This window comes from Cetorhinus maximus, chromosome 18 (genome assembly GCF_964194155.1).
Source record: "Cetorhinus maximus chromosome 18, sCetMax3.hap1.1, whole genome shotgun sequence".
In the NCBI taxonomy this organism is placed as follows: domain Eukaryota; kingdom Metazoa; phylum Chordata; class Chondrichthyes; order Lamniformes; family Cetorhinidae; genus Cetorhinus; species Cetorhinus maximus.
In genome coordinates this window covers 94,476,968-94,490,533 of record NC_135896.1, presented here as the reverse complement: position 1 = coordinate 94,490,533, position 13,566 = coordinate 94,476,968, and the positions used below count along the sequence as shown (strand labels likewise).

The 13,566-nt window shown below is 39.5% G+C and overlaps 1 protein-coding gene across 1 annotated transcript; it reads left to right on the top strand.

Moving 5' to 3' along the window:
* The first annotated feature begins 33 nt into the window (after positions 1-33).
* On the top strand, positions 34-12,895 carry atp6v1d (ATPase H+ transporting V1 subunit D). Its single transcript, XM_078563239.1, has 9 exons — positions 34-698; positions 4,826-4,943; positions 5,600-5,679; positions 6,145-6,212; positions 6,658-6,702; positions 9,092-9,195; positions 9,469-9,535; positions 11,625-11,703; positions 12,453-12,895. The coding sequence occupies exons 1-9, from the start codon at positions 658-660 to the stop codon at positions 12,589-12,591; spliced, it is 741 nt and encodes a 246-aa protein (XP_078419365.1). The 5' UTR covers positions 34-657; the 3' UTR covers positions 12,592-12,895.
* The last annotated feature ends 671 nt before the right edge of the window (positions 12,896-13,566 follow it).

The following is a 13,566-nucleotide window of genomic DNA, read 5'->3' as shown; positions in this document are numbered from 1 at the left end:
CTTCCTACGACCGGAAACTCGGGGGCGGAGGTTACATCGGGTTCCGTTGAAGACTCCTGTCAAAATGGCGGCGCCGCACTGATTTGTGACATTTATGAGGCGCGAACCCCCTCCTCCCCCAGCAGCCCCAACAACACACCTTTTCAGCCTTCTGACGTGATAGTTCTGTTAGATCTTCACTATCAAGTGCTCTGGGACGATTGGAAATGGAAGGGGGAGGCAGAGATGCGCCAGGGCAGTGAAGCTGTGCCGGCGCCATCTTGGTGAAGGAGTTTTGAGGGTTCGTAGCGCCCAGAGAGAGAGAGAGAGAGATAAAAAGCGAGGCACTGTGTTACTGAAGCAAACAACAACCTGTCGATTAGAAACGTGTTTTTTTAAAAAAAAGTCCGCACCCGAAATGTTCGATAAAAGTTAACATTAAGGGGAGGGGTCAAGGGTCACGTCCCCATGTCACGTGACTTTGCCAGCAGCTGATCCGAGGGAGACAAACTGGAGGATCCAGAGTGAAAAAATTAATCAACAGGAGCAAGACTGGGGTTCATGGCCTGCTGAAGGTCACTGGATACTCCTCGTAGATTTAGAGGATTTTCTTCCTCTTTTCCACCAGCTGTTGGATTATTTCCCCACCCCCCCTTCCTCCTCTCCGAATAAGCAAACATGTCAGGCAAGGAAAGGATTGAGATCTTTCCATCGCGGATGTGAGTATCAGATTTTGGTTACGGTGCCCGGCCATCGCAGGGTTGGATTCTAGTTTAGTACTTTGCCCTGGAAAACTGGTTTCCCGGGATTTCTGGAAGATCAATGAGTGCAGCGTTTTTAATTTTGGGTTAGGAAAACCCGCTTTAAGGGAACCGGCCTGTTTCCCAAGTTGAATCATTCACCCATTTCCAAATAAAGGAACTCACAGGCTAGAAACTAAAGAGAAATTGCGAGTATCTGCTTGTGGGAAGTTATACCAGAGACAGCCGATTGATGTAACTGCGCCAAACAATATTCCAAAATGTTGCAATCTACTGTTGCAGACTGAGACTATCAAAAATGGGTATTTTATGAAGGAATTTTTTTTTATTAACTCAAATGAACAGTGTGGGAGTTATGCATTAAGAAACATGTAAGAACCAGTTACATTTTAACAAAAGTCATTCTCTGCATAATTTGTTCAGAATGCACACAACCACCCCTTATGTGTACCATATATATGTTCCAAAGAAGAGTCACATTGGAATAAAAACAGAAAATGCTGCAAAAGCTCTGGAAAAAATGCTGGAAAAGCTCTGAAGGAGAGGTATATGGACTCGAAATGTTAACTCTGTTTCTCTCTCCACAAATGCTGTCTGACCTACTGACTATTTCCGGCATTTTCTGTTTTTATTTAAGATTTCCAGCATCTGCAGTGTTTTGCTTTTTCTAAGTGTCATATTGGATTCGAAACATTAACTGTTTCTTTCTCCACAGATGCTACCAGACATGAGTTTTTCTAGCATTTTATTCTTATTTCAGAGCTCCAGCATCTGCAATATTTTGCTTTTATTTATGTGTGCTATGCCTGTTACCACCAAATAAAACCCAGTCTCTCTTTTTAGGTTATTTTCACAACTTGCAACAAATCAAATAGTTGTCATGCGGTATAGTACTGTATAAAAATTACATGGAATTTACAGCATAGAAACAGGCCATTTAATCCAACTGGTTTATGTGGCTGTCCTTTTGCTCCACATTAGTCTCCTCATGCTCTATGTACTTCACCTTGCCTGTCTATATAGTCTTCTATCCCTTTGTCCCTCATCGTACTTGCTATGAAAATGCTTGTGCATAACTAGAGTATGCCCCTTAATGGATCTCGAGCATTACAATTAGCACTTTTTAAAAAAAGATGCATGGACCACAAGATAGTGTTAGATTATCATGGAGTTCTGTTGGAAACAATGACATGGAAAAACAAACAACATTTATTGTTGTTCCTACATTGTTGAGTCAAGACCTTGTAATCCCCTATCTGACATCTCCACAAGGACCACAGTGGTTCAGGATGATGGCCAATCACCTTCTCAAAAGCAATGAGGAATTGGCAATAAAGAATTGTACACATCCTATGAACTGTTTTTTTTAATACATTCTATGTCACACGCCAGGACTTGAGATACTGTGCAGTGTGACATGGTAATAACTCAAACTTTGTGGAAATATGTGAACTCATCTGCTGGTACAGAAAACATTATAGATAATTAGAGTTGTCTGTTTAATGTTTGAACTTGGTATTTACCCACAGCACTTTACTTTCTATCTTTTACATTTTGTCTGACTTGGAAAGGTTCACATTGTTATACACAGCACCTCTGAGCATCTTCATCCCCTATACCAAAATTGTTTAGCTGATAGATATGGAGGGGAATTTCTGAAAAGCATTCTTATAAAATTTATAGCAAGAAGCTCTTTGTATTTAGAGGTGGTCATCTTGATTCAATGGGAGCACTCCCAAAGATGGTTGCAGGGTTCGAACCTCACTGCAGGATATGAGCATGGAACTGATGCTAACATTTCAGCAGCAGAACAAAGAGTGCTGCAGTACCGCAAGTACTGTTTCTCAAATTAAACATTAGATTGGGGCTTGTCTACATGTTCACGTTGAAGTTCAAAAAAGTGGTGGTGGGTGGGTAAGAAGAGATTGTCTTGTCCAGGCTAATACTCATCCTTCAACTACCACCAAAAATAGATGAAATTCTTATTTATTGTCCTTGCCATATGTAAATTGGCTACTATAACTGACTGTACTTCAACATTAATTCATTACAAACTGCTTTGGGATTGCCATGAGAATGTGAAAGGTACCATATTTAAAAACTAGTTTCCCCTTCTACCTGGTGTCTTCAATGACCTTTTTACATAATAGAAAAGCATTTTCAAATAAATATTTTTGTATAAACAGTGTGCAGATAATAGCACTGGGAACTGGTTTGGGGGAGTTATAGTACCAAATAATTAGGGAGCTGAACCAATTTTTAGAGCTGAATTTTCACCAATGTTGACGCACTCAGTTTAATGCATTTGGTTATTCAACTCTGATATGTTGCCGTTTGATGGAAGTTTCCGTTTTCTCATACGTTAGCATTCAAATAGCAAAAAAAAACTCATCCTTTGTGATTGAATTTAAAAATAATATTGTAACACACTTTTGAAAATGAATAGATTTTTTTTACAAGATAAATGCCTACTTTGGAGAGAATAAAACCTTTTTGTCCACACATTATGCTTTCACATTTAATTATTTGTGCTACTTTTGGATTTACAAGATATCCGGGTGTAATGTAGATGTCAAGTATGCTCGTCTTGTGTGCTGTCCCCAAATTTGACTTCATCATGTTCAAAGCAGCTATTGGCCAGTTTTAGAAGAGACTTAGAAAATAGATGGATGGATAATTCCATGAACAGCAAACCAAGGCAGTTCATTTTTCCTCATACTTTCTGCTTAAAAATGTGTGCATTTTTAAGTTTAAAAATAGAAGTGTGAATCAGCTTTGCTTAACATATTAGTATGAAAACTGGAGCCAGAAATGTTGCAACCTTCTGCCACTGGAAGCTTTCCCATTTGGTAGAAAGAAATGCTTACTTGTGAGGGGGGGGCAAAGAAAAATGCACAACTGTGATACTACCTTTGTGCTGAAAAATAAATCCATTTCGCTCACTCACTTTTCCAGAACCGCTTCGTCCAATTCAGGGTCACGGGGAGTTGGAGCCTATCCCGACCGGCAGTGGGCAGGGTACACCCAGGACAGGACGCCAGTCCATCACAGGGCACAGACACACACACACACTGGGGGACAATTACCATAGCCAACCCACCTAACAAGAATAAAAACAAAATTACCTGGAAAAACTCAGCAGGTCTGACAGCATCTGCGGAGAGAGATACAGTTGACGTTTCGAATCCGTATGAACCTTCATCAGAACTAAGACATATAGAAATGAGATGAAATATAAGCTGATAGAAGGGGGTGGGACAGGAGAGCTCGATAGGGGGCTAGTGATAGGTGGAGGCCAAGAAGAGATTGCCAAAGATGTCACAGACAAAAGGACAAATGAGGTGTTGACGGTGGTGATATTATCTAAAAGATGTGCTAATAGGGACATTAAGGGAAGCAAGCTAGTGGCAGATGGCCCTCGTGGGGGTGGGGTGGGGGGAAGGGATCGAAATGGGCTAAAAGGTGGAGATGAAATAATAGATCGAAATAAATTTAAAAATAGGAGGGAAGAGAAAATAGTTGTGAAAAAGTAAATAAATTATAAATTATTGGAAAAAGGGGGATCAGAAAGGGGGTGGGGAGGGAGGAGAGAGTTCAAGATCTGAAATTGTTGAACTCAATATTAAGTCTGGAAGGCTGTAGAGTGCCTAGTCGGAAGATGAGGTGCTGTTCCTCCAGTTTGTGTTGAACTTTCCTGGAACATTGCAGCAAGCCAAGGACGGACATGAGAGCAGGGTGGTGTGTTGAAATGGCAAGTGACAGGGACGTCTGGGTCATGCTTGCGGACAGACCAAAGGTGTTCTGCAAAGCGGTCACCCAGTCTGCCACCTAACAAGCCTGCCTTTGTTGATGGGAGGAAACCGGAGCATCCAGTGGAAACCCACGCATTCACGGGGAGAACGTGCAAACTCCACGCTACAGACACCCAAGGCCAGGATCGAACCTGGGTCCCTGGAGCTGTGAGACAGCAGTGCTAACCACTGCGCCACCGTGCTGCCACCTAACCGATTTCATGTTAAGTGTAATTAAAGTCGTCAATAGACAGCTAAAAGTAAACTTAATTTTTTTTTTTGCTTTTGCTATAGGGCCCAAACTATAATGAAGGCCCGCTTGAAAGGTGCTCAGACTGGTCGCAACTTACTGAAGAAAAAGTCTGATGCTCTTACACTGCGTTTCAGACAAATCCTGAAAAAGATTATAGAGGTGAAGTTTATCTTTGAAGACCAGTCGTTACAAGTTTAATTAAACCTTCCTATTTATTTTTCTTTTAGTTCACATACTTTTAGCACAGTGCAAGGCCTGGTTATTCAATACCAGGTCCTTTTGGTTTCCTGTCCAAACAGCACCTTTATTTGGATGTGCTATATTTTGGCTTTGAGCTGTCAGTGCTGGCAAACTGAACCAACCTTGTTTCGGAAAGTGGAATGTCAGAGGAGACACATGATTGGAGATTCCACCCTTAACCCCCAACTCTACTGAGTTAGCTTGCAAGCCATTTGACCGGCTTGCAACCCAAATGCCTCAATTGAAGCGTGTGCACTGTGGGGACTCAGTGAGTTGCATACCTCTTTGTGGCCAGCAAGGAGCGATGTCGGGGGAGGCCTGGGGCTGGTCATCCACCAGTTCTGTCAGCCAAAGATGGTGCACAGGTTGGTTAAATCAGGGCAAGTGACAGAAAATGAGGATACCCTCACCGATTTTTGGAAATAACAAATGCTGTTATATACCTGAAATGAATTGGACAATTTTTAAAAAATTAAACAAAATAGCTAAAATAAAATGACTGCTTAGCCTTGTGTTTCAGTGAGTTAACACCTCCGTGTGCTGAATTTGCATTCATTTTGGTTTTCTCCCCCCAGACTAAGACACTGATGGGTGAGGTCATGAGGGAAGCAGCCTTTTCCTTAGCTGAAGCCAAATTCACTGCTGGAGACTTCAGGTGAGGCTATAATCACCAAAGATTTCTTTGCAGATTGACTACTTTATTTGTCCCTAACAAGGATTTTGAGCAACTGGTGTTTGGAGACTATAGGTTTGGTGACTTGTGTGACATCACTTGCTATGTGGGGGCAGTTACAGGCATGAAAAATTGTTGTATCCTAAATTGAAGCCTTAGATGTTGGATTCATAATTGTGGAATCCATTTGATATTTATTGACCTTGCATGCACCTGAATACTTTTCTGTCCACAAAGGTTACTCTCTAGTTGTGCATAATTAATCTAAAATTTTAGGCATTAGTCCATTAACATTATCCTTTTGATCAAATAACAAATTAGGAATTTATTGCTAAAAATGTCAATTATCAGATGATTTGCATCAAGTAACTTCAAACTAAACAGAGTAGAGTATACGATGCAAGTAGACTAATATTATAGCTGATGTATTGGTTCCATTGTGTGCAGCACTACTGTGATCCAGAACGTGAACAAGGCACAAGTTAAGGTCCGAGCTAAAAAAGACAACGTAGCAGGTATGTTTTTATGGAGCTTCTGATATCTTATTTTTACGTTTGATAGTGACCTGCATTAGGATCCTGTGTGCCTATGTAACAAGTAGAATAAAACAATCTGTTAGTGGATAGTGATACAAAGTGGGTTTGTATCTATCTGCCAAGTGACTCTGTCATCAGATGGAGGGTCCTAATCTGCCAAGACAATGGAGGTAAAGTAATGCAACTTGGGTTCTTCTGTCATGCCTCCCAGCCACTGCATCAAAATGGCATTGGCCAAAGCTTAAGAATAGGTGACCCGCTTGTCCAACTTCTAGTGTGGACATGTGTATAGGGACGTCCATGCTTTGAGCGGGGAGAAGAGAAAAATCGGAAACTTGTTTTTAAAAAGAAAAGCTTTTTGTACGCTTTGGAATGTAAAATATGTTTGCTGCAATTACTGAATAAATCTCATCTCTTTCATCAGGTGTTATACTACCAGTGTTTGAACATTACCAGGAAGGAGGAGACAGTGAGTAAAAATTGTCACTCTTACTGTTTCATTGCCAAGAGGGTGGATAAAAGTTAAACCATATTCATGTAACTGCATTATCAATGTGGGTAGCCTTCCGTAGAAACTGAAATGTATGTGTTGCACCATGGGAAGAATATTACTAGTCCAGGTTTTGCTTTAGCACAGTATCAAATGATGTGCTTTTAGTTAGACTTGCCCTTGCATATTTAAATTTTTAATTTTTTCATGTGGCAAGTTGCTGAAAGTGTAGCTGACAATGTTGCAAAGAGGGAAACAGGTAATCTGGAATCTGAATAAAGAGGGCAAGCGTCTATGTATCTTCTTAACTGATTGAAATAAATAGCGCAAAGACTGCGAAAGAAGTGTAAGTTAGAGTCGGTGAATTCAATGCCAAATTAGGTACAGGAAGAGAGGGGGGAAAAATTTTGTATTAAGAGGCAATAAAAGAGACAAAAAGGAAAAGTAAAAAATGTTCAAATTTTAAGTTTTACATTTTAAAAAAATCTTTAACAATTAATACTCGAAGGAATGAGATGCCAGCCACACTTGTGATCGTTAATTTTCACTCCCAGAGGTGTTGATTTGGTAGTAATTGACACTTAGCTTGTTATTAAAAGGGTGATTAGACTTGACATTCTGTTAGTTTACTTTGCAGCTGCCACACAAAATACCGCAACTTCGCACCAGCCAGTGCATTTCTACAGTGAGGCAGACATTGAAGTGCTGTTTTTGTGAAGTTGATATCGGTGTGATGCAACTGGGGCAGCAACTTTTGATATCCACGTCAACCCCTTACCTTGCTGTACCATTTGCACATAAATAAGAGAGTGCAATTAGCCTTACTTTGACATCAAACTCTTATCCATTACATGATCAAACTTGAGCGTTAATTGGACAGGGAGCAAACCACAGAAGAGACTCTTCCCTTTGTTTTTTTATTTGGTCATCATTGGCCAATGTACTTTGGAAATGCTGAATAAAGACCTCATCAGGTGTGGCAAGGAACTTGTGCATCATTTCCCCGTGGCCAGATAGTATCTACATGGTCAGAATCTGCCCTTCACTGCCTGAGATATTCTGATCCGATACACAATGATTTGTACTGTGTGCATCAGATTTTTAAATGGGTCCATTATATTTCTTTCATTGGCTGAACTAAATTTCTGTTAAATGGAGCTATGCTGATCCCTCAGACAGGGAAAAATCTCAGCCATCGTGAAGTGGAAAAGCGCACAAACAACCACATCGCTCGTCACAAAAAAAGAAGCAACAATCTGGAGCCAGCAGCTACAATTCATCAAACAATCAAAGAACTTGATGTTTGCAATTCTCCATTGCAGTTTCTGAGCCAAGGCTTTAGCATTCAAACGTATATAAACCATTTTTCAGTGCGTTGAAATGCTATTTTTATGCCTGGGAAGCTCCTCTGTTGCTGCAGTAAGTAAATAAAATCTTGTGCAGCCTTCATACACAGGTAATAGTAGAAAAGTGCAGCTCCATGAAGCTCACGAAGGACAGCTTTGGACTTGTTTCTCCATCTCAGTAAGCGCAAGACTTGGACATTTTTAGGAGTTATCTCTGCTGACATCGATCTGCTTCTGCTATTCCTGAACTTCTCTCTTTTCTCCCTCCCCTTCCTTTTCTCATTATCTCCTTCTTCTCTGCTGTCCCTCCAACTTGCATGGTAGGGCCCTGGACATTGCTCCCTGATTACCAATGAAGATTATACACATTTTGCCTTCAATTTCTCTTAAGTCCTAGGTGCCTTGAAAATGTTACTATTATAGTTCGAGTCACTGCTACTCCACCCTCCTCACCTGTCCCCCCATCTCTTTACTCACTACCTTACCTGATCGCTAACAATTTCTTTCTCTGCTGTATACGTTGCACCAGTTTCTGAACAATTTGCTCCATCTTTGATCTGTACACATTAATTTACATATTTTTGCATTCCTTGGACTTTAACAAAGCTGAGACATGAAAATGAATACCAGCAGGAAAATAATATGTAAGAACCAATATCATTGGAAAACTTACAGAAAAAAGACAAGTGAAGGACAGTCATGGAAGGAATGGTAGTTAGAAAGCAAGATAGAGAGCCACAGAAAATGGGGAGGGGGTAGAATTAGTGAGAATGTTAATAAAAGAAAATTGGAATCTTACCTTTCTGAGCAATGTCAAGGAAGCTGGAACTATATTTTGTTTGATATGTGACACAAGCTCCAGTCATTACAAAACACTATCCTTTGACTCAATGTGAGTATTATAGGCGGTCCACTAGTTAACCATGACTTTAAAGGGTTGGTTTAAGTGCTTCACCTAACTGAGTTGACATGACCCTCTCGTAAGGTATTTTTCTTTATGCACACACTTATTTATTTATTAGGTTATGAGCTGACTGGCTTGGCCAGAGGTGGAGAACAACTGGCTAAACTCAAGAGAAATTATGCAAAAGCAGTGGAGCTTCTGGTTGAACTGGCATCACTGCAGGTAAGAGGTAGAGAAAGGTAAGAATGTGCTCTGATTTTGCAGTAGAAAACATGTTTTAAGCTATTGAACCATAATTTAATAATTATTTAAGTTATCAGAAACTTACATCACAAATGATATTGTAGTGTTCCAGAAAGATGCCAAAATCTTCTGAAAAATTGGACCACTATGGCCCTGATATAAAGAGATGGGGTTTTGAGACACGTCAGTGGAAAAACATTGAACATTTTCTCAATAATTACTGCACTGAACCTATAACCTTGTTGATTCCAGACTTCCTTTGTGACACTGGATGAAGCCATTAAAATTACCAATAGGCGTGTAAATGCAATTGAACATGGTAAGTTATGTATTTTTGCTACTGCTTTGAATTTTAAATTGGGTGGAACATAGGAGTAGGTCATTTAACCCCTCAAGCATATTCCACCATTCATTGAGATCATGGCTGATCTGAGACCAAATTCCATCTACCCATATCCTTGAATAAAAAATCAAAATTGGTTAATAAAAAATCTATCAATGTTATTTAAAATTAACAGTTGCCATTTAAACTTCAATCAAATCACTCTTTAACCTTCTAAATTCCAGGGAATACAACACAGTTTGTGTAATATTACTTGTATTTTAAGCCTTGGAGTTTAGGTATCATTCTGGTAAATCTGTGCTGCACCCTCTCCACGACCAATATCTCCTAACGAAGGTGTAACCTCATGCCTATGTTGAAATCCACTTGCCACAGTTATGGCCATTCATTTAATCTATCATCTCTGTAATTTTATGCTTTGGTTAGAGAATAATATTCATGGATTCTCAAATTTCCAGTGAGTCCTGCTGGAAACTGCCCTTCTGCGAATGGTGTGTAAAGAAGGGGTTGGACTTGACCGTGGTGTCCCAGGGTCAAACCGCCTGCTGCCGTCCAATTTGCACAGTAAGGACAGATGATTAGGTGAGGTCCTGGAAGGCTGCCATTTTGCAGTCAGTGCAAATCCCTACAAAGCAACTTGGAAGGCAAGGAAAAGAACTGTGAATTTTTTGGTCTTGCAGTGACCTTTCCAGGTTCCTAGGGAATTTGTTGGGAACCTTTGGAAAAGAGTGCTGATGGAAACTAGAAAGCAGTACTTTAATTCTTGGGAGTTCATGGATTTCAAACATCCTATGACAAGTATTTTGGACCTGTGGTATGTGAATGCATTGGCTGCCCACAAAATTGTTAAGACTGTCTCAAGATTTCCACACCCGAATTCTATTGATTCGAAAGAACTATTGAAATAGCAACTTTTGCATATCCATCAGTGAAAAAAGGTATTGAAAGCAGTTCCCTTGCAAATTTTTACCCCTTGAAGGTTTGACTAATATCAATAGCCTGCTGCTTTTCCATGTTCCTGTATCTCCCTTAGCTGCAAATATTTATCCAATTTTCCCATAAAAGATGTAATCATCTCCATGTCAACTGTTTCTGGCAAATCATTCCATGCTCCAGCAATTCTCTTAACGAAGAATTTTTTTCTGATCTTGCTCTTCATGCTGATGATTTTAAACTCATGACCCCGCAATCACTGATTTCCCAACTAGAACAGCTAGTCTGTCAAAACCACATGCTAAACTTGGTCCTGTGGTATCAGTGCAGAGACTGATTGCTGTACAACTGTAGGGAAAGAGTGGTTTTAAATGTGGCTGCTTCCTAACGGAATCAAATTACCAATTAAGTGCTTTAAGGTTCAGGGCGGGATCCTCTCCTTCCTATATTCACTAATGATGTGGAGCAGGGCATAGATAATATCATTGAGTGTAAGTTGCACAGTAAAATCAGCACCTTAAAATGGGGTAAATAGATTGGGGAAGTGAGCACAAGATTGTTAGATGTTTGACAGTGTACATTGTGCGCAGTTACATGTGTACATCAATAACTTAAATTTATATAGCACCTTTAACATAGTTAAATATGTGTAGAATTATAGTTATGGAGTATAACAGGAACGGGTGAAAGTTAAAGATGCCCAGAAGGGAGAGAGACCGGAGTCTTATTTACTGCTTTTTAAAGGATTGAGTGCTATGTCAAGAGTGATCATAAATGCAGGCTTGCATTTAACATTAAAGAAAATACTTGATCAATGGAATGAGCTATTATTCTATAATACACATACAATGCATAGGGATAACCACTTAACAGTTTCTGTCGATAATCGGGTGCAAAAAATTGCAACTTTCATTGACCTGTTGGAAGTGGAAAATATATTGCTATCTTTTCTGTATAATTTTTACTTGCACAGATGGGAGAAATACAGAAAACTGCATCCCAAAGAATTTCAGGGTAAACTTGTGCCAGTTCAGAACTAGAATAGATTGTTTAGTGATGGAATCACATAATTCTCATTTGTTATTAAGTTACCTGCTTGATCACTACTAATTACTGTCCCATTTTAATTAAGTGATAATTCCTCGGATAGAGCGCACATTGTCCTATATCATAACTGAGTTGGATGAGCGAGAAAGGGAGGAATTTTACAGGTAGGTGATGTGGGAGTTTTTTTTTTAATATTCGAGAGCAATCTATCTTGTCAGCTATGTTCCAAAATTAGAATTTTCACTGTCAGTTAGAGCATCTTGAATAGAGATCTTAACATGTGTGTGGTACATATACACAACTTTGCTTTATTCATCTATGAAAGCAGTGCAATCTAATGCTGTTCACATGGACTGCTTTCAAAATGCAACCAAATAAATCTTAAGGAAAGTTAAATACTTTTTAGCTTTGCCCTTGTAAAACTCTGCATTTCAGTGTATGTTCAATGAGAAATTGCTATTTGTTCTTCTACCCATTGAAATACTTGGTACTCAGGAAGATTTCCCTCCATAGTATTCCAAGAGGGAATTGCCACAGGAGGTGCACAATGAGTCCAGAACCTCACCTTTATAACCAAAGACTGGCTAAACAAACCTTCAGTTGGCATGAAGTTATTTTAAATGTTGCAATTTGCTTGCGCATTTTGTTTTATGTTATTTGTACCTCACACTTAAATTTGTTTAATTTTAAATTCGTTAATTACATTACTTCAATTAGTGGCACTTGGTAAAATAAAAATAAAATGATATGGAAAGAAATTCATTCCATCTCCAGATTTCAGTGGGTGATTGTGGGGGGAGGAATTTTTGTTTGCTGGGCTACCCACTAATTACTGTTGATCCTCAAATTTTTACAGCAACGTTGAAAAACATTGAAAATATTGAAGTAATGGCCAATCTCTTCACATCTGCAGGTTGAAAAAGATTCAGGAAAAGAAAAAGCAGTTGAAAGAGAAGAAAGACAAAGAACAGGAGGGTCAGGCGCTAAAGCATGCCAGTGCACCAGCCAACCTGCTTGAAGAAGAAAAGGATGAAGACCTGCTGTTTGACTAATGTTACTGTGTGGCTTTGGTTGCCTGTTATTCATTGAAGTAGCAAGCATTTTGGGCTTGACTATTAACACTTGTGACGTATTTGTATATTTGTCATATTTAATGCAAGCGGTTTGACATGCCAACCCAGGTGACTGTCAGATGAATGCTGTGTTCTGCAGGTTCACGGTTTTTTATTTTACACGTAAACAATTGATTTCTCGCATGTTGTCATCAGTGCCTGTGGGGTCATAAATGTTTTCCAACTACCTAATTATTCACTGTGTTAAGAATTGCTCGGAGCCAATAAAGTACATTCCCTTGCACATTTTGAGTCTGCACTAGATGGGTCTTCAGAGTCAATGATAGTTTGGAAGATTTCATTTAAAATGTAACTGAATACCCATTTATTGAGAATAATCATTAGATAGGGCAATATGCAACTTATACCGTTCAGTATAATTCATTCCTCTTCACTATTGTATACAGCAATTGATTATTTTTAAATAGCCATTAATAAGTGTTAAATCCGCTTTTAGTGAGCCCTCTATACACTCCAGTTCATGTGTTCTCTTTCCCAAAACCAAATTAACTTACCTGTTGGCAGGGAAGGGAGAACATGGATAAAGTCTGTATATTGTTAAACTAAGACTTGTACAATATGACATGGTTTATTGGGAGGGTCCCCTGTGAAATCAGTCAACTCCAAGAATGGTAGCCCTCCTTAACCCTTAACAGTTGATTATTTGATCAGTGGGAGGGGGAAGGTTAAAGCTGAGCAGTCTTTCCTCATCCATCACTTAAATGCATTTATTGCCAAGAAGGATTCTCTGGATCAGAAACAGGGACTCTGCCTGATCTTTTTCTCCAATCCAAGCTCATGATCAAATTGTTGTAATGTCCCACTCCTGTCCTGAGGCTAAGTACAGTCTTCTTCCTGATTGTCTAGGATTTGACCTAAATAGCAAAATACTGTGGATGCTGGACATCTGAAAGG

Excerpts from the sequence above, each read along its gene's own strand:
- atp6v1d (XM_078563239.1), top strand. The coding sequence starts at position 658 with ATGTCAGGCAAGGAAAGGATTGAGATCTTTCCATCGCGGAT. Across the intron at positions 699-4,825 it reads GAGATCTTTCCATCGCGGAT|GGCCCAAACTATAATGAAGG; the intron begins GTGAGTATCAGA and ends CTTTTGCTATAG. Across the intron at positions 6,703-9,091 it reads TTACCAGGAAGGAGGAGACA|GTTATGAGCTGACTGGCTTG; the intron begins GTGAGTAAAAAT and ends TTTATTTATTAG.